General features: G+C 46.3%; 2 protein-coding genes and 1 pseudogene across 3 annotated transcripts; all 3 read right to left on the bottom strand.

The window, feature by feature from the left end:
• Positions 1–814: 814 nt before the first annotated feature.
• On the bottom strand, positions 815–9,102 carry FLAD1 (flavin adenine dinucleotide synthetase 1). Of its 2 annotated transcripts, XM_006861518.1 has the most exons (8): positions 9,018–9,102; positions 8,364–8,587; positions 3,653–4,397; positions 2,944–3,091; positions 2,427–2,525; positions 2,158–2,347; positions 1,125–1,198; positions 815–1,033 (listed from the first exon to the last, which is right to left on the bottom strand). In XM_006861518.1, exons 2-8 carry the CDS (start codon positions 8,442–8,444, stop codon positions 898–900), a joined length of 1,473 nt encoding a protein of 490 aa, XP_006861580.1. In that variant the 5' UTR covers positions 8,445–8,587; positions 9,018–9,102; the 3' UTR covers positions 815–897. The 2 variants fall into 2 exon arrangements, with proteins under 2 accessions (XP_006861580.1, XP_006861579.1); XM_006861517.1 differs by lacking the exon at positions 9,018–9,102 and having other exon boundaries at positions 8,364–8,617.
• Positions 8,534–11,280, bottom strand: LOC102812509 (annotated as a pseudogene).
• A 2,212-nt stretch (positions 11,281–13,492) lies between these two features.
• CKS1B (CDC28 protein kinase regulatory subunit 1B) lies at positions 13,493–17,314 on the bottom strand. Its single transcript, XM_006861516.1, has 3 exons — positions 17,162–17,314; positions 14,605–14,732; positions 13,493–14,002 (listed from the first exon to the last, which is right to left on the bottom strand). The coding sequence occupies exons 1-3, from the start codon at positions 17,218–17,220 to the stop codon at positions 13,950–13,952; spliced, it is 240 nt and encodes a 79-aa protein (XP_006861578.1). The 5' UTR covers positions 17,221–17,314; the 3' UTR covers positions 13,493–13,949.
• Positions 17,315–20,122: the final 2,808 nt, after the last annotated feature.

Genomic DNA, 20,122 nt, shown 5'->3' with positions numbered 1-20,122 from the left:
GTCAAGCAAAGTTGGCCCCTAGAGTCTTGATGGGGGCTGGGATGGGTGCTGAAGAAGAAAATGGGAAGCTAAGATACAGGCTCTGTTAGAGAAACTGCAGCTATGCCTTCTGTCCGTCTGCCCTACTCTGCCCACCTGAGCATCGCCAGCTGGGAGAGGCAGTTCTCTGCCTCCATTAATCCAGCAACTCTTTGATACACCAGCAGCAGAGGAGGATGTAGGTGGCTTCCTTCAGGGTTTGCTGCAAGCCCTCCCACCCTGTGTCCATCTTCACGTTGGGCACTCGGAGCTCAGTATCTCACAGGACCTCTCTGAGAGAGAAAGGTAGGGTCTTCTGTCCAGGGCTGCACGTAGGCAGCAGCTTTGAGGAAGGGTGGAAGCTGCTGCCAGCGCCTTTTATCAACATTGTTCCCACCCCTGTCACTCAGCCCTCATGATTACAGAGACAAAGAGCTCCGGGTTTGGCAGTGGAAGGTTCTGGGCCTGGAATAGGCTGAGTCAATCCCTATCAACAGTGGGGTGGGGTTAGTAGCAGGGAGGGCCTGGACACTTTCATCCTCTGCTACCAGGTCAGCTCAGCTTCCCTTTTCTCAGCCCAGGCCTTGATAACTCAGGTACCCGGCCTGACTGCCCTTTCCCCAGAGTTTGGCATTACTCTCTGCTCTTATCCTACTGAGGCTGGCACCAGAACCATCAATGAGAATTCCCTTCCAGCCTGTCTGGCCTCACCCTAGGCTCCTCAGAGTGAGCAGGGTCTGGTCCACTTCTGCTATGCCCATCCCCTGGAGCAGGAAGACACAGCTGGAGGTATGAGCACAGTGAGAGACATGGTTTATTGGCAGGTCACACCCCAGGACAGTCCTCTTCCCTCAGTCCAGAGGTAGTAGGGGTGGGTGGTCACATGCGGGAGTTCCGTTCCTCCTCCTCATTCTCTAGTTGATAAGCTGGACGGTAGGTGGGGTATCCCCCTGGGCTGAGGCACTTCAGGGCCGGGTTCCGCACTGTGTTCTCCTGGCTCCCCAGCGACGTGTAACTGGAGCGGGGAGTTTGTGTGGTAGGGTGGCTTTCCCATCCTAGCACCCTCCCATCCACCCACATTCCTTTTCTTCCACTGACACCCTTACCCTCGGTCATACAGGATACAGTATGAGATAAAGAGCTGACGCAGAAAGTCCCAGATGTCTCTGTAGGTCCAGTCCTGGGAAATCAGAAAATCACAGAATCATCACAAATAAATACTTGACAGCTCTCTTCCACACACCTACACCCCACCCAGGGCTCTGTTGGATTCTCTGGTAACTCTTGCTATGTAGGCTACACAGTAAGAAAGGGAAAGCTGTGATTTTCTTTTGTCTCCATTTCCAAGTCTCCCACTACACTGGAGTGAAGCTCCAGTGTCTAAGCAGTGATACCTAATAGAACTTTATACAATAATGGAAATGTGCTATAGCTGTGCTGTCTACTGTGGCAGACACTAGACACATGAGTACTTGAAATGCTCCTAGTGCAACTAAAGGACTGAATTTTTAATTGTATTTAATTTAAAAATTGAGATAAAGTTCATATACCATAAGACTCACCCCTTTAAAGTATATTCATTGGACTTCAGACATTTGCATTTAGTTTTAAAATGAAAACTTAAGTATTCCTAGCTACTTAACTATAAATAAATACTGGGGGTGGTTATGTGCTGTGGAGTCGATTCTGACTCATAGCGACCCTGTACAGGGATTCCGAGGCTGTAAATCTTTATGGGAGCAGAACACCTTATCTTTCTCCCATGGAACAGCTGGTCGTTTCGAACTGCTGACCTTGAAGTTCACAATCCGATTCATAACCACTACGCTACCAGAGTGTGGCCACCTGCAAAGTTGGTAGTTCAAATTCACCAGCTACTCCTTGGAAACCCTACACAAGGTCGCTGCGCTGTGAGTCAGAACTGACTCCATGGTACTTAGCACCATCACCACTACCACCATCACATTGGAAAACACGGGTTTAAGTCATTGTTCTGTCCTTAGTAGAGAGCCCAATGCCTGTCATTTAACTGTTGTTGTTAGGTGCCATCGATTGGATTTTGACCCATCGTGACGCTATGTCACAGAGTAGAACTGTCCCATAGTGTCCCCTAGGCTGTAATTGCCTCTCCCTCATTACCAGTAGTGGGTTGATGCGCATGAATGAAGGCCAGCCTGGGTCGGTGGGGCTAAAAGGGCAGAGGCTGCAGGAGTAGGGGTCAGTGCGGCGGGTTCCCATCAGGACGGCCTTCAGCTGGGGATGCTGTGTCTGCAGCTCACCCAGGGCTTGCTTCATGTCACCCTGAGCCTCCAGCACCTGCAGATCATATCTTAGGAAGGAAAAGAAGTAGGGGTCAGGAGTGGGCCATGTTGAGCCTCTTGAAACCCAAATCCCCAGTCCTCTCATACCTCTTGATGGTGTCCTGGAGAAACTGCTCCAGCTCTGGGAAAGGGGAGATGCTCCGGATATACAGAATCTGGAGAGGCTCTTGGGTATCAGGATATTTCCTGCGGAGGTAGGGAAAAACCCACAGGCTTGCCTCTATGGGCAGAAAGCTGGTTCTCAGAAAGCCCATGCTGTTCTTTGGGCCCCGGGATGGACATGCTCCCTTGTTCCCATGTCCTTGTCCTTCCCACCCATCAGAACCCACTTTCCCTAGGGAGCCTGCTCTGACCTCTGAACTCTGGAGCACATCTCCCCAACAAGACTATGATCTCCCTATGGGCAGGGACAGTGGCTTCCACTGCCACACCCAGGGCCAGACATGTGTCAGATGCTTAATAAATATGATAGGGGGATGGAACTGAGAGGTCACAAGACTACCGCCCTCCCAGACACTCTCTTCTCCCTGCTTCTAGGGATGGGGAGCAGAAGGCAGAGGCTGATGAGGTCCCCCTGGGGTCTTGCCTCCTAGTGCAGGCTCACCTCTGCACAGCTGCGTGGAAGAGCTGTAGAAGGGCGGTGCAGTCCTTGCCCCCATTAAAGCCCACACAGAGCTGGGTGAGGCTATACTGAGCCAGGGCTGTCTCAATGGTCTGCAGGGCGCTTGCCACCTTTTGTCCCAGAGGAGACACTGCCACGTAGACAGGGGAGAGGGTGTCAAAAGGAAGAGAGCTCTTGTTTAAAACCTTCAACGACTTTCTCAGTGTTCCTAGGATAAAGTCCAGGCTCCTTCATGCTGCCCACTGGGCCTGCAGAGTCCTGCACCTGCCTGCCTTTAGCCACCCTTCACCTCACTTTTGCCCTCAGTGCTTTGTCGCTGGGGTTCCGGTTCCCTTGTATGCCCCAAACCCCATGTGGCCTCTTTGCAGGCCCTCGCTGAAACTGCTGCTCTTACCCAAACCAAACCCTCCTTACCCCTCAGCTTAAATGTCACTTGTGCAGAGGAGCCTTCTATGACTGAACTACCAAGGCTGAGCTCCCTGCTGTGGCGTTCTCGTCATCACTCACGATTAAACTACTGGCACCAAAGGGCAGGACAAACACTTGTGGAACACCCAGCACATGTAGTCCATATTTATACAAAGAATGAATGAATCAGCTGTAGCTCACTTCTGCCCTCCCCAGATATATGGGATGCCTCCAGTAGCCCTAGCATTCCTGAGAGCCAGCTGACACTGGAGGATGCCCCTACCTGATTCAGTGAGTTTGTACACAGCCTCACTGGCCTGCTCCACAGTGTTGGGAACGTAGGGGACCAGTGATCCCTGGGGCAGACGGGCAGTCAGGTAGGCCAGACCTTCCTCCAGGTACTGTTCTTCCTCCGAGTCCAGGGTCAGTTTCACCTGATAGTAGTTGTTGGTCCAGTCAGGGTAGGAACCTAGGCCAAGCCTGCGCCCAAAGTGGGCCTGGGCCTCTGCTAGGATTGGGGCAATAGAGGCCTCATGGGCAGCCACATACAACTCCCGCAAGTGGAACTGAACAGCGTCATTCTGGAACAGCCCCTTCAACCCCTCCAGCGCTCGCCTCAGCAGCTCTGGAATGCCAGGGAAGAGGTAGACATTTTGGACAGAGACCAGTGGGAATTTGAAGGTGCGGCCAGTGCGAGGATCTGTGCCATAGTGCAGGCGGGCAGAGGAGGGCACCAGAGACATCTTCTCTCGGCCTTCCCCTCCGAGGGATCTGATGATGGCTTCTAGCTCCGGGTGTGGCTTGAGCTCATCCCCAAAGGCCTGTGCCACTGCCTCAAAGGTCACATCATCGTGGGTGGGGCCGATACCCCCAGCTGTGAGGACATGAGTGAACTGGCTGGAGAAAGAGGTGACCTCAGCTGCGATGGTGGCTACCTCATCAGGTACAACAGAGACTCGGCACACTTGGACCCCCAGGGAGCGCAGCGTCCGACACAGAAAGTAAGTGTTGGTATCCTGAGTGTGTCCCTGGGGAGGGGGAGAGGTAGAGGATGAGAAAGTCAGTGCCGTGGGGATGAGCGCAGAGAGGGAGCGGATGACTGCTGTCTGGTAAAGGGGATGCTCTGCTCTTTGGGAGACACTGCACGCTGCCAAGAAGCCTAAGTATAAGGTATACAAATCAACTTGAATGGAGTTAGTGAACCACATTGGGGCCTCCGTTCTCTGCACTCTGTCCCTGACCTCATCTAGGCTTCCGGGATAAATGTTAAATTCTGTAGTCTCTGAGTGGCACAAACCACTAAGTGCTACCAGACTACTAGCTGAAAGACTGGCTGTTTGAACCCACCTACAAGCCTGGCAACCTGCTTCCAAAAGGTTACAGCCTTGAAAAGCCTATGGAAGTAGTTCTACTCTGCACACATAGGGCTGCCATGAGTTGGAATTGCCAGCAACTAACAACAACAAGGACAGCTAGCCCTCTTCCTTACCAATCCTGCTCTCTGTTCTTCCTCTCCATTTCATGCCCTTGGCACTAAGTGCCTGTTGGACAGGTTTACCATATCCCTGGCTGTTGTCACTTCAGTTAATGGTACCTCTAGGTACTATCTATAGCATCCCCAGGCATGTCCCTATTCACAGAATTAGGCACAGTGTTCATCCTGCTAATTCTACTTCTGAAATTCTCTCTTCTCTTTGTCCCCACTGCCACCAAGTAAGTCCTTTTACCTGGACAATGATGACAGTCTCTTGGCCAGATTCTCAGCTGAGTCACCTTCCTAATGTGCCACTGTGATTGCATCACTCTTTGACTGAGAAGCCATTTGTTGTTTCCAACTGTTTACAGAATAAAGTTCAAATTTCTTTGCAGAGTCTTTAAGGCTGCTTCTCTGTGGTATGTACACAATCTTCGTTTCCAGTCCCATCTCCTTCTACTTCTCTACACAGGGCTTAGTGGTTATGTTTTTGTATTCTGGAGTAAAGGAGAATCAGACTGAAATTCCATCTCACCCCTTTCTGCCTGTGTAACCATGGGTAAGTTTTTCAACCTCTCTGGACCTCATTTTTGCAGTCTATTAAGATTTAGTTCACAGTTGTGAGGCTGTAAGGATTAGTAAAATCACATATGATGTGTGATGCAATAAGCACATTTCTAGGCCCTGTTGTTGTTACGTGCTGTCAAGTTGGTTCCGATTCATAGCGACTCTGTATAGGGTTTCTAAGGAGTAGCTGGTGAGTTTGAACTGCCGACCTTGTGATTCAAATGACCTTTCAGTCCAGTGCCTTACTCTGTAGCGCCTCAATAAATACCCAAACCCCAAACCAAACCCACTGTAGTCAAATCAATTCTGACTCATAATGACTCTATAGGACAGAGTAGAATTGTCCCTATAGGGTTTCTAAGACTGTAAATCTTTATGGAACAGACAGTCAGAGTGACTGATGGGGGGACCTTTTGGTTAGCAGTGAGCACTTTACCTACTGTGCCACCAGGGACTCTTACTCAATAAAAGAAGCCAATATAACTATTAAAGAAACCGTAGTGGCACAATGGTTAAGTGCTTGCATGCTCACTGAAAAACCATAGTTTAAACCCACCCAACTGTTCCACAGGAAAAAACCCTGGCAGCCTGTTTGTCTTGGAAACCCTATGGGCAGCTTTACTCTATACTTTATGGTGGCTATGAGTTGGAATTGGCTCAATGACAATAGGTCTGGTTTGGGTTATTACTATTATGAATCTGATGTTCAGTAAAATTGGACTACTTGACTTTTGTTCACTAAAGACATTTGCTTTCTGAAAGAAGATATTTGTACATGGGTATTTGCCTTTGCTGCAAATACAAATATGAATGTGGTGGAGCATACAGGGGTCAAAATAATGAAAATTTCTTAGATATTATCAAAGTTCTTAGGGCAATAGGCCTGGAAGCTCAGGACCACCGTCTCAGGGGACACCATGATCAATTAGCATAACATAGTCCACAAAGACAATGTTTTACATCCTACTTTGGTGAGTAGCACCTGGGATCTTAAAAGCTCATGATTGGCCATCTAAGGTGCAACTATTGGTCTCTCCATGTGAGGAAGAAAGAAGAGTGATGAGCTGAAGATGCTTGGAATCAATTCCTCCAGTGGACTAATGTAACATGTGAACATCAGTCTTCACAACTCTGAGACCAGAAGAACTAGATGGTGCCAGCTACCACTACTAACTACTCTAAAAGGCATCACATTAGATGGCCCCAGATAGAGTGGGAGAAAATGTGGGACAAAACTGAAAATTATAAGAAAACAGATTGGGCTTACTGGTCAGAAAGAGACTGGAGAAACCTGAGAAGATGGCCCTTGACCACCTTTCAAATCTGGAAAGAAACTCATCTTCCTGGCCCAATACGTAAGGTACAACCCTAGTAAGAAACAACACTAGTAAAATACGTTCACCAGGGAATGGTTAATCACTCAAAATCAAAAGGGCAACATTTACCTAAGGACAAAGTTGAGAAGGGGTGGGAAGTTGGGTGGAATGGAAATTAAGAACCGGGAGGAGGCAGGATAACTGTTGTTGCATGAAGGGGATTGCAATCATTGAGATGAAACAAAGTATATGATTTATTGAATGTAAAACCGATGATGATGAGTGAAGTCTGTAAACCTTCACTCAATTCACAATAAAAAGTTAAAACAAAAAAAATAAAGACATTGCTTTTAGATCTTTATTCCTTTGTTCTCAGGAAGTCCTAAGTCTTTCATTTTGATTTACCCTTGTCAAGACCCTATTATCCCTTAACTTAGTCAAGTGGCATAATATGTTAATAAAGTTAATGTTCTTCTACACCTTAGTTTGGTGACTAGTGTCTGGGTTTTAAAAGCTTGCAAGTGACCATCTGTGATAATCACTGTTGATTTCTACTCACTTGGAGTGAAAGAGAAGAAAAGAAACCAAAGACATAAGCAAGAAGCTGGCCCAGACGAATGTGAGAGCAGATGCACTACTGACTAGGGACACACCAGAAGGTCCTGATAAAAATGGGAGAAAAACAGAACAAAACTCAAATTCATAAAAAAAAAAGATTTATGGGACTGACAGAGATTGGAAGAACCCCTCAAGACTACTGCCCTAAGAGACCCTTTTAACTGAAAAGTGAAACTACTTTCAGTGGTCAATTTTCAGTCAAACAATAGATTGGCTTATAAAATAAAACAGTACCTCACTGTGAGTAAGGTGCTCCCTTAAACAATTAACTCTATGAAACCAAATGATCAAACCAAGAGCAACGATGAGAAAGCCAGGAAGGGAAGGGAATTCAATGTCACCGAACAATCTGTATAAATTGTTAAATGGGAACCTAATTCACTGTGTGCATTTCACATAAAATGAAAACAATAAAATGTTGATGTGGGTAAGAACCCACCATCTTTCAAAGCCTAACTCTAATGTCATGCCCTTTATTTAGTAAGATTTCCCTGATTCTTCCCTTCTAGTACCTTCCTTCTATCCACTTATCCACACTGCTGGTGGCTTACACCATTTTCTAAATGGGCTGGCTATAACTACTAAATAAACAATTTATGCAGCAGTGCCTTCTCTAGGGAGTCCTGGTGTGGCACTGTGGGTTAATGTGCTGGACTCCAATGTCGGCTTGAACTGCAAGGTCAACAGTTCAAGTTCACCAGCTGCTCCTTGGAAACACTATACAGGGTTGCTATGGGTCGGAATCGACTCAACGGCACATAACAGCAACTTTATGTAGACTCCGGTCTCCCTGTCATTTGTGGAGTTAGGGATAACTTCCCAACCATGTAGCTTGGCAAACTGTAAGGACTTGGTACATGTTTTTGACAGAATAATGAAAGAAATAAAGAAATAAAGGTCACATTTCCTTCAGAACCCAACTGCAACAAAGGAGCTCCCACCCTGGTTCACCAAATGATGATAAGCAGGCTCAATGACATAAAAATGCAGACCCTTCCCCACCTCTGTTCCAGACACACCTTGAGGATCTCATCTCCAACAATGATGATGCCCGCCGTCACGCTGCGCCCGGGGGTAGATTCAGAGGCCCGAGATGCCATGATCCTGCCTTCTCCGCCCCTGTGCAAAGCCCTCCAGTAGCCACCCAGACCCCGAAATAGGGGTCGTAAGCACGGGTATCCCTCCAGATCTACAAGACACTGGGGGCCATAGCCTGGGAACAGGGGTCTTGGGCTGAGCAAACCTGGAGGAGCCAGAAAGGACAACAGGGGAGAGCGGGTCCTTGACAAGTGATTCTTTTATCCCTGTCTCTTTAATAAACGTGTTCCTAAACCCCAGCCTATGTACTTTTAAACATGTCCACTAAACCTGCCTCTAGTCTCTTTAAAAAGTTCAGCTTTCCCAAGCACCTACCCTTTAAATGTCTTCTGTATGCCGAGACGGTCTCCTCTAGTGTCTGCTCTTAGGCATCTGCACCTTTAAATGTTTCTTTTCCAGGGGGCACCTGCCCCTTTAAATGTCTACCCTATCCTGGGTAGACATTTAAATACATTCCGTCCCTTCACCCCAATCGAACCCAGTTACCTTCTTCTTCAAGCTGCACACCCTTTCCAGCCTGGGATTCCTTCTCTTTCTATCAAGCTCTAGACTACAGAACTCTGCCCAGCTCTCACCTACCTCTTTTGCCCCTTAACCCGGTCGTTCCCACTTTCCTTTCCTTATGTCCCAGGTCAGCTTCCGTACTCAGAGTCCTGCCTTACTCATATTTGCTTTGTATTAATTGGTCTTTGTGACTGTTACTCAGACTGCTCTCAAGGTTCCAATTGGTGAAGTGGATTATCGCTCATGGGTGTTAGTCAGTGGGTGGGAACAGTGGTGGATCGTTATTAGGACAACCACGTGGCCACCTCTCACCCGGAAATATGGGGGCGGAGCCTCTTTTAAGGCTGGGGGCGGGGCATGGGGAGTGACTGGCACTGTTTGTTGGAAGTGCTCCAAGGACTTTGACTACAGGTATCTTCTGCATTTCGGAAGTTCACTTTCCGACACTTTGATATTATGAAAGACCTACATTAAAACCCCGGAGTCCTGGTGTGGCACTGTGGGTTATGCGCTGGACTGCAAAGGCGGTTCAAACTCCCCAGTTGCTCCTCGGAAACCCTATACAGGGCCGCTAAGGGTAGGAACCGACTCGACAGTATTTAACAACAAAACATTAGAATCCCAGCGAGTGGATTTGACACTGGCAGCAACAATGGGCTCAAACAAACGATTGTGAGGATGGCGCAGGATCCTGATAGTGTTAAGTTCTGTTGTGCATAGGGTCACTATGATTTGGAACTTACTCGATGGCACGAAACATCATTAGTACCTGTTTTCACAACCAAAACAAATCCGAACAGGACTTGCTTTTACAGAAAAAATGGTGAAAAGCAAAACTAGTGTTCAGAGTTAGTTATTAACGAGGCAGTATGCACTCTGAGCAACAAGAATGGTGTCGCTAAGCTCCGCCCAAGAACTACACTGTACATACAGGCTATATAACATAGCACTCCTGCTTTTATTTTGTTGTTGTGTGTCATTGAATTCTGACCCATAGCGACCCTGTATAGATGTGTTGTTTGGTTTGATTTCGTAGATTAATTTTTTGGGTCCGCCTTGTTAAGTGCCGTAGAGCCGGTTCGGTTCTGACTCTTAGCGGCGCTGTGTAGGATTGCCTAGGTTTTAAATCTTAACAGGAGCAGAAAGCCTCATCTCTTTCTCATGATCTCAGAGCGATTGACGGGTTTGAACATTGTGGTTCGCAATCCAGTACTTATTGTATGGAACCTGGGAATGCTAAAAAATTAAGTCCCATATAAATTAATGCTAATTCTTAGCTTTTCACTAGAAAATGTTTCATACGAACTCTCTTCTTTTGGATGAGGATTGGGGGAGATCTGTCCTTCTAGTGATGTACTTGAAGGGCAGACTTATCTCTTCTGTTGTGTGTTCACATTTCTTGTATGTATGTGCTGTTTTCATTAAATCTGACTATTACTAGGCTATGTGTCCTTGTGTGGCACTGTAGGAAGGTACTGGACAGCTAAAAAGGGCAGTGGTTCAAACCCACCAGCAGTTCCTGGAAATCCTATACAGAGTTGCTATGAGTCAGAACTATCATTAGTCTTTACTATTACTGATAAAACCACTTAAACCTCTTTAACAAGAAAAAGGCCAAACCTTTTCTGGCCTCACCTTGCTCTAGCTGTGCATAGTTTAAACATCACCTCTCCCCATCATTGGTGTTTATAGGTACAAGTGAAGATAGCAAATAGGGAGTGCCTTTTGTGTCGTCTCTAGATTCTCATAACTCCCACTTTCATCTGCCACTGGTCTAAACATGCTTCTTAAACATTAATATTCATACTGAGGATCTTTTCAACACAAAGATTCTGATTCAGTAGGTTTGTGTGGGTCCTGGATATGCATTTAACAAGCTCTGGAGTTCTGTGGATGCTGTTGGTGGACATTTTGAGTAGCTGTTAGTTGCTTTCAAGTCAATTCTGATTCATAGCAACCCCAGTGTATGCTGAGAACTGCTCAGTAGGATTTTCAAGGCAGTGATCCTTCAGAAGCAAATTGTCAGGCCTTTCTTCCAAGGGCCTTCTAGGTGGGTTCCAACTGTCAACTTTTTGGCTAATAGTTGTGAGGTGCTTTTTGCCACCCAGATATTCCTTTTTGAGCAGCAAGGGTCTAAAAATCCAGTGTTTGTAGGGCTGCCCAACCACACCTGGCTTCATTTTACTTTCCTAAAAATCCTCTAAGACATGCTGCAAATATATCCATGAATGTGGTGGAGCATAAGGGGGCAGTTATGAAAACTTCTTAATCAAACACCTGGTGAGAATGAGTCAACAGACCAGGGGGCTCAGGACCATGGTCACGGGACACCATGGTCAAGTGGACTAACACAGTACTCAAGAACAATGTTCTAGGTCCTACTTTGGTGAGTAGCAACTGGGTTCTTAAGAAAGTTTGTGAGCAGCCGTATAAGCTGGTGTTATTGGTCTCTCCTCATCTGTAGTCCAGTGGATTAATGGATCGTGTGCTCATAAACCTCCCTGTGACCAAAACTAGATGGTGCCCTACTACCACTACCACCTGCTCTATATAGGATCACATTAGAAGGTTCTGGATAGAGTGGGAGAAGAATGTGGACCCTAACTCAAAAGCAGAATGCAGACCAGGCTTACTAGTATGATAAAGGCTGTGGCCACTCTTAGCTCTGGAACTGAACTCACCCCAGTGGCTCAATTTTCAACCAAACATTAAGACAGGTCTGGATTGGCCAAGTGGCACCATTGATGGACTCAAGTGTGGCAACAATAGTGAGGTTGGCCCAGGATCGGACAGTGTTTTGTTCTGCTGTGCCTAAGGTCGCTATGAGCTGGCACTGACTCAATGGCACCTAACAACAATATAATGGGAATAATAACACTAGGGAGAAAAATACTCCTTAGAAAAATCAACCATTGGAGATCAAAAGGGCAGCATTTACCCAAGGGCAGAATCTAGAAGGGTTAGGAAATAAGGAATGGAAATTGGAAACAGAGGAAGTGGGATAAGTACTGTTACATCTTACGGACTGTAATCAGTGACATGAAACAAAATGTGTATGAATTGCTGAATGGAAAACTGACTTGCTCTGTGAAACTTCACCCGACTTACAAAAAGTTTTAAAAAGTGAAGAATGTACTTAAGTAGGATCATACCCATTTTACAGATGGAGAACAGGCTCAGAAAGGTGAAGGGATGCCAACCAACAACCACAGAACACTAAAGTGAATGGTAAGGCCAGGTTTCTAGGCTTCTATTATTGTTTCTCAAGTAATGGGGGATGGGGTGGTAGTGGTGATGTGTGGGCGTTCAATTAAAAGAATATCAGCTCTGGTCCAATCTTCTATGACTTGGTTTTCAAGCTTGAACAGGCATCAGAACCACTTGAAGTGCTTGCTAAGAGATTGCTGGACCCAACCCTCAATTTCTGATTAAACAGATCTATGGTGGATCCCAAGAATTTGCATTACTAACAAGTTTCCAGGTGATGTTATGGCCCATGGACCACACCTGAACTAGTACTCTAGAAGTAAGTGGAAGTAAGATAGTAATTGAGTAAAGAATAATTTTGTTTAGTGTTGCCATTATCTTTAGAGTATTTGGTGAAATGTTCTCCTTAACAGCTACAACTTTTCTCAAAGCTTAGTGCTTAACTACCTAAACACATAGAGTTGCTTGGCACACATGGGGTTTTACGATTTTGAGACTCCATGTGTGCCAACTAGAATAACTCCATAGGGTTTTCATGGCTATGAGCTGGGTACTATTCTCAGTGAGTTCTTGCCAGATATCTTTGGGTTAACCATTTGTGCCACCCAGGGACTTCAACTACTTACAGAATATTCAAAATGCCTAACTCCAGGCTACACCCTAGCTCACTTCAGCATTTTCTCATGCTCCTCAGAGGGTTTCAATGCCCAGCCAAATACCCCCTGAGGAGACCCCAAAGTGCAGGGGGTACATAGGTGTGCCTGTGTCCTGAGGCAAAAACAGGAAATGGAGTGTACTGGTAGTCTTTAGCTGACAGCCCGATCTCTGTTCTTATCTCACTGCCAACTAGTAGATTCTGACTGATAACAATCCTAAAACTGCTCTCATCTTTCTCTTGCACCATGGCTGGTGGGTTTGAACCACCGTCCTTGCACTTAGCAGCCCAACATTTAACCCACTACAGTATGAAGGATCTTCTGCGCCTTTCAAACATTGGGACTAGGTTAAAGACAGCATCCCTGAATGTGGGAAACAGTTCATATGTTTTAGTGAAATGAGATTTTCCCTCCATAACCTCTACCCCAGGCCAGTGGTTAAGAGCGAAATATATTTCAGTAGATGTTTGACAGCAAGTATGCTTAAAGTTGATTAAAAACCAGTTACCTGAATGTTGAAATAAACCTCATTATCAGCAAAGTGCTGAGCCTCATTATCTAACTGAACAGCAGATAATTAGAGCCATGTTACTGACTGAGATGCTCATCCTGAATGTGGTGGTGGGGATGGGGGCGGGGAGGGCGGAAGAAGAGGGTGTAAAGAAAACTTACAATGAGAGCTGGATTATAAAAACTTCCTCTTTAATCAAGGGTTTTAACATGGAACAGATTTCTTGAATAAAATGGAAAGCTTCCAGTACATTGAAACACAAATCCACAATCACCATACATACAGTATCCGGCAGGAAAAAACAAAATAGCACGTTTACACAATCCCTCTAACAGAGCCCCGTGGTCTTATTCTCAATCCCACCATCTGCCAGGTGTGTTCTGCTGGATACAGAGTTCACCATGGCTTCTGGGGTCACACGCAGCTAAGACTGTGGCCCACAGAGCCCTCATCAGGCTGGGCAGTGGTGGCTCTACTCAAGAAGCAAAGCAGCCACCAGCACATTCAAACAGTGTACTGAACATCCTTTAAATATCAAAGTGAGAAATAAGAAGGCAATATTATCAGGAAGATGTTAGCAAGTAAGGACAGCTGTGAACAGCTTGAGGCTGCAAAGTGGCTCCCTATCTTCATTTCTTTGGCTTCTTGGGTAGTGGCCTCCGGAACAGCAAGATGTGAGGTTCTGAAAGAACGAGTGAAATCTGAGACAAGCTCACACCATTTTATGCACTGGCTATAGTTCATCCAAGCTCCCAGCTATCACCCGCTCAGATCTTTATAACGAAATTACAATTTAAGCATATGGCCTTAGAAACAGACCCAGAAGTCTTGCCTGTCTGCCAAATACAGAACTGTTAATATCAGTTCTTTTGCTATGTTTGTACAGCCTTCGGGTGTCCTTTATTAGTTTTGCCTGGCAGCTGTGTATCTGGTGTCTTACCAAGAAATATATTTCCCTGGGTTTATTTGGAATATATCCAAGAACTGGCTTTCTGATGGAGAATGAAGCAGGGGCTAGAAACTCTACCAGGATATATTGGGCCTTAAAAATTTACAAACAGTACCCTCTGGCTGAATTAGAGATTAAAGGAAGATTTTCATTGACAGGCTGGCTCTGTTCTCTGAAGACATGTTACTGTTACTTATTTTTGGTCAGTCCAGTCTTTCTGGATGGCTGGTGGGAAAAGAGACAGTAAACCATCCCTCCTCACCTATTTGGGCTATGCAAATCCTACCCTTCATTACATCAGTGTAGTCCTACATGTGTGCTTTCTCACCACTGACCTGGCTCATGGATCATGTAATGGACCCATCCCTGACTCTGCTGAACACCAAGATTCCGCCATTCAGATTCCGACATCAAATGGGTTTTAGGGACCAGCTTGGCTATATCCTTGGGCAACATGACATGCCTGTAACAGAAACAAGGGGAAGCAGGGAATTTGTGTCAGTGCCTGGGCTTAAAGCCAGTTAACTCCAGTTCATTCCACTCCCTGCTGAGAACCTGACTTTCCACAGTTCAGATATACTGAATCAGAGTCCACATGTTAACAAAATCTCTAGGTGATTCTTACAGATCTCTGGGAATTCTTGTTAAAATGTAGGTTCTGATTCAGTATATCTGGGGAGGAAAGGCAAATTCTCAGCAGAGGGTTGAGCCTGAATGAACTGGATTGAAGCCCAAGTACGGTTAGAGTCTGTTAGCTAAAACAGCAAACAAGGGGGTGGGTGGGTGGGTGTAGACGGGTGGGGAGAAACCAGTTTCTAATGTCAGGAAGTTTATACAATCTTATCGTGAGGTAAACCATATAGACCAAGTATGAAAGCCCTCACCAAAATACTCTAACAAGTACTAAGTAATGAATAATTCAAATGAATGAGTACTGAAGTTCTATGTATCGCTGATATATTGTCATGGAGTTTATAATCTATATGGATTGCTTTGTGGGCCAATATAAGGATGAAACAAGTGTCTTCATTCTTTCAAATCTATCCCAGATCTAATTTTCCCAAATCTGAAGGTATGTGCTATCAGACTTCTTTTGGGAAACTCTGTGCTTTCCTAACAAAGGATAAAAGTCTCTCTTCATGGCAAAAGAAAATACTGATTTTGAATCAGGTTACTCTTGATAGACTTTATGCTCAGTCAAAATGTACTAAAGGCTCCCTCTGGGCTAGTAACAGAGATTTCTCCAGAGAGATCATTCTAGTTGAAAGGTCTGAAAATGTCTTACATTCTAAAAAGCTCCCAGCACTAAGTCTGGCTTCAATGCATAATTAAAAAACAGCAAAAACCCCCTCTTAAACCAAACCATTGCCAGCTAATTATTACATCTTCCATGAGACGAAACTAGTGACTTCTCTCTAAACCTGCAAATGAGTTTTAATGCCAGTGTAGAGGAAAACAGCTGAGGAAAAGAAAGTTAATTGAGTCCAGGAAGGACCTAGCATAAAGATGTCTTTTTATCTATTAACAAAGTTCTTCGAGTACCCAGTACCTTTCACTAAGTTGCATGTAGAGACACAAGAAAAAGTTTCCATGCTGTGTTCTCCAATTACAGAGACAAGATGCAAACTAGAAAGCTATCTTAAATACTGGGAACCACAAGGCCAGCGGTTCAAACCCACCAGCGGCTTCTCTGAAACGCTGTGCAGAGCCACTATGAATAGACCCAATGACACTTAACAACAGTAGACTGCCAACAGCTGGCGAATCCTTTTTCTTCCCTCATTTTCTAATCTAGAAGTATGGATTTAGAATGATCCAATGCTAACTTTGCATCCAGTTCATGGATCACTTTTTTGTTGTTGTTAGCCAGTATCTTACAAATAATTTCAGTTAGAGGTGTTTTCTCCTTCCTACTTCTTCCTTTGAGTCTCATCTCAGGCAGCTGTTTCCTCTAGGAAGCCTTCCCAGATCTTCTTTCTTGGCAGGTCTTATGTGCTCCCACCACACTGTGTAACAACGCTATGATTTGTATTTATTATCTTTCTGGAGCTTGTTAGTTAACTATCTTCTACAGACAGAGACTATGTCTTTTTCTTGCCCCTTGGCAGAACACCTGAAACCTATAAGCACTACATAATCATGAATAGATGCACTCCATAATCATGGATAGATGCCCTCCAAATTATTTGAAGCCATCTAGTGGCTCTAGCTAAAGGTGGGTTACGCTACCTTGGAATGCAACCGCAAGGTCAGCAGTTCAAACCTACCAGTCGCTGCTTGGAGAAAGAGAAGGCTTTCTGCTCCCGTAAAGATTTATAGCCCCAGAAATCCTATGCTGCTGGGTCGCTATGAGTCGGAACCGACTCCACGGCACACAACCACCGCCACCATTAGATCTATCTTGGTCTAAAGTCTTTTTTTGAGTATTCCTGGCCAGTTTGATTCCACTACTGTTCCTAGTAGCTCCCCATAAGTGACAGCCGTGCCGTCAGCACTCCCCTCGCATTGAGGACATAAGGAAATTGCAACTCCGTTCGCCTTTGCCATTTTCTACCAGCTTTAGGGTCCTATGATATTACCGCTATAGCTGTAGTCGCAAGAAAGCAAGTTCTGATAAGGATTCAGAAACTTGCAAGGGCGAAGGCGGTCAGAACTCTAACCACACCTACAAACGCTTAACAGACTAGTCCAAATTCTCAATCAATTTATGGTCTCTTTCACGAGCGCGTCCACCCTTCGCGCATGCCCTTTACGCCTCACCTAATCTCAAAACCATCCCGTTAATCTCTCGCGCATGCGCCGATTCGTTCGCCTAACTCCTCATTACTAAGTCCTCGTGCCCTCGCTGGTCAAGGATCGCAACCTCGTTATGGCCCCCGCGCCGGCACTAACCGGTACTCGAATTCCTCGTCGTCGTATTTGTCCGAATAGTAAATTTGTTTGTGCGACATGATCGCTCTGAGAGACTTCAGGCTCTCGCCGCCAACCTCCAAACAACTCCCAGCAGCACGCGCTCCCACCCACTTTGGCCTCGCTTTCAAACACACCGCCCGCATTTCCTATTGGTTCCTTTAGTTCGAGGCGGGACAGCTCCACCTTCAAGTCTCCTATTGGCTAAGGTTTACTTGATCTAGTGTCCTTATTGGAGGGTAGGTCTCACGTTTCTCAAGAACGAGTTTGGGTTAAAAATAGGGCTCCAATTGGCTATCACAACTTCTCTGCGCGCTCCCGCGCTGCTATTGGTTGGTTTTGGGAAATAGGATGGGTGAAGGAGGCGACGGTGAGGTAGAGGGTCAGGGGTTAGTGAGGCCGGAAGTGAGTGCAATAAAGTTTCTCCAGGGAGACTGGGTCCGGGGAGAAAGTTGGAGCGGGCGACCTAAACCGGCAGTGGCGTAATCTGGAACCAAAGAGACCCGCGGAGCGGTGTGGAGACTCCATGCAGCCCTGGTGAGTCTTGTCGTTTTTTCTCCCTAGTTGACCCATACCTCCACCCCGGAACCCCTCTCCCGGGACCCCACTTCCGGTCTAAATTGATAAGTCCCGCCCCCTAAGACCCCCTCCCCGGAAGTCCCACCTCTCAGCTCCCACCTTAACATCTCCTAGCTCCTGGAGGGCTACCATCCCCGATTTATTTTCTGTTTATTGTCCCTGCTCCCACCCAGTCTCCCAGCTTTCCTAGACACCCAATCCCTGAAAACCCTACTATGAGAAATCCTTCCAAATCGCCGAAGCTCCGCCTCTTTGCTTACTTCTAATCAAAAAGGCTAGCTCCCAAAAGGCTAAGTCTTAAACCTCAAAGAACTGTTCGAATTTGTTGAAGCCACGCCTCAATGGGAGCTCCGCCCCTCTGGAAGCCCTGCCTTTCTTTAATTCCTGTCTGATTACCTCAAAGCCTCTCCCAGAAGTCTTCGATTCCTGCGTCCTAGGGACCACGCCTCCCCTGGGGCACTCTCCCTGTGGGATCCAGGTCGTCAGCTCGGAGTCTTTGTCTTCATTCCCAGAAGCCCCACCTCCTTAAGTTTCGCCGTCCTTTCTTAAGGACATTGGGCTCAGTTTCCCTGAGTTCTCATGTTCTAATGGAGGGGAAGTCAAAATTCCATCCCTGGCCATGAGGACTGAGAGAAGAGAGGCACCCCTTAACTTTCCCTTACCTCCCCATTCTTGAATGGACTGGTTTGAAGTGGGCTGGACTTGGGGTTTGGCACTAGAGTGTTGGACACTTGTTCACTGATTCCCAACCCTACTCTTCCATTCCCAGCCAACTTCCCACTACCAACTCCACCCAAGAAACAGCTGTAAATCGTACCTATACCTCAGGAGTCGGGTAGGGGCATGAATTCGTTAGTGTGTGGCATGTAGATGTGACAGGAGCCAAAGTTTTCTATCACCAGACAGAATGGTGGCTTGGAGTAGGAGTAGGGAGCAGTGGACTTTTTTAAGGCTTGACTTTTAAAAATGTTAATTTAAGGAATTCTCAGTCCGCACCACTTCTGTGACTTGTAACCCAGGAGTTCTGTCGGGGCATTCTTCCTGGCCCTGCTTGCCTAGCTTTCCCTACTGGAAACATTCCTGAGGCCTTCGCCATTTCCTGCTACTTTCCTCTCCTGCTCCTCTGGCCTCCTCCCTTCTGGGCCATGCACTGCTTCTCTCATACCCAATCACTAGGACTTCCAGTAGGCAGTCTCTTTTTTCCCTATACAAATGTGGAGTTCACTTTTTTTTTTTCCTTCCAAATGCCCATACCTGTTGATCACTTCTACTTCTGGATACTGTAGACTCCTATAGACTGACCTTCTCTAAAGATTTTCTGGTGTGTGTTTCTGTGTTGGTGGTGTGAGGCCAGAGCAGAATTCTCACCCCATTCTCTTTATGCCTGAAAGCTGAGGCCTTAGGAAACAGTGATAGAATTCCTTCTCAGGAGTGGTGGGATGGAGTGATAAGCTCTCCTGGGATGAAGATTAAGGGGAGGTGAGAAAGTTTAGCACATTGTATAACTCATATTAAGTGCTAGTATTGTTAATCATTAGAAAATTATGATTATTTGATTTTTATTCTTTGAAGTAAATAAAAGGACAGGGTAATTCTGAGGTGAGCCTGGGGATATGTGTATCCTGTTTTTGACACCCCCACCGCCGCCACCTCAAGCAGAGCTGTGACAGGAAGCTGTAGGTTGAGGGATGGGTTTGGAATTGTTCTCTGTGTCTAGCCTGAGCTCATCTTCTGGCACCCCTTTCTCCTATATTTATTAGCATGGATCTGTCTTCTGTCCTCCTTGATTCCTTTGTGGATTGTAGTCCCTTATTCTCCTGGAGAACTGTCCCACTCATCCCCCCTCCCTAGCCAGACTCCCCTCCCTTGATATGAAGGACACTGTTCTCTATGGTGGATTCCTTGTCACTCCTCTGTCACCAGGGGACCTGGGTAATTGACTTTAGTTTTGTGCCCAGACCCCACAGTTCTCAGCTTTGACAGCTTGCTTTGGCTAACTGACTGCCTGTGGAAAGGGGGTAGAACAGTGCCTGGCTGTAGGCTGCCACTGTGTTAGGTGCCATGCCAGCCTCAGCCAGCCAGTCCTCTTGCTCCAGCTCTCACCTGGTGGGTTCTTTATATACCACCTAGGTGGAACTTCATCCTCCTTACTTCACCAGCTTTACCCTTCCCTGCATCCACTGGGGTCAACTCTTTCTCTTCCCCATAGCTCAACTTCCAGTCAGCATCTGCAGTTGTAGCAGATGATGTTGATGGCTCAGACTTCCTGGGGCCACCACTCCACAGTGTGTTAGTGAGGGGGTTGGTTGGCCTGGGCTGGAGGACAGGAAAGAAAGTGCTGAACTCAGGTATCCCCTCCCTTTT

The sequence above is a fragment of the Chrysochloris asiatica genome, unplaced genomic scaffold (genome assembly GCF_000296735.1).
Source record: "Chrysochloris asiatica unplaced genomic scaffold, ChrAsi1.0 scaffold00042, whole genome shotgun sequence".
Classification (NCBI taxonomy): Eukaryota; Metazoa; Chordata; class Mammalia; order Afrosoricida; family Chrysochloridae; genus Chrysochloris; species Chrysochloris asiatica.
Note: the sequence above shows the minus strand (reverse complement) of the source record. Positions and strands in the feature narration are given on the sequence as shown.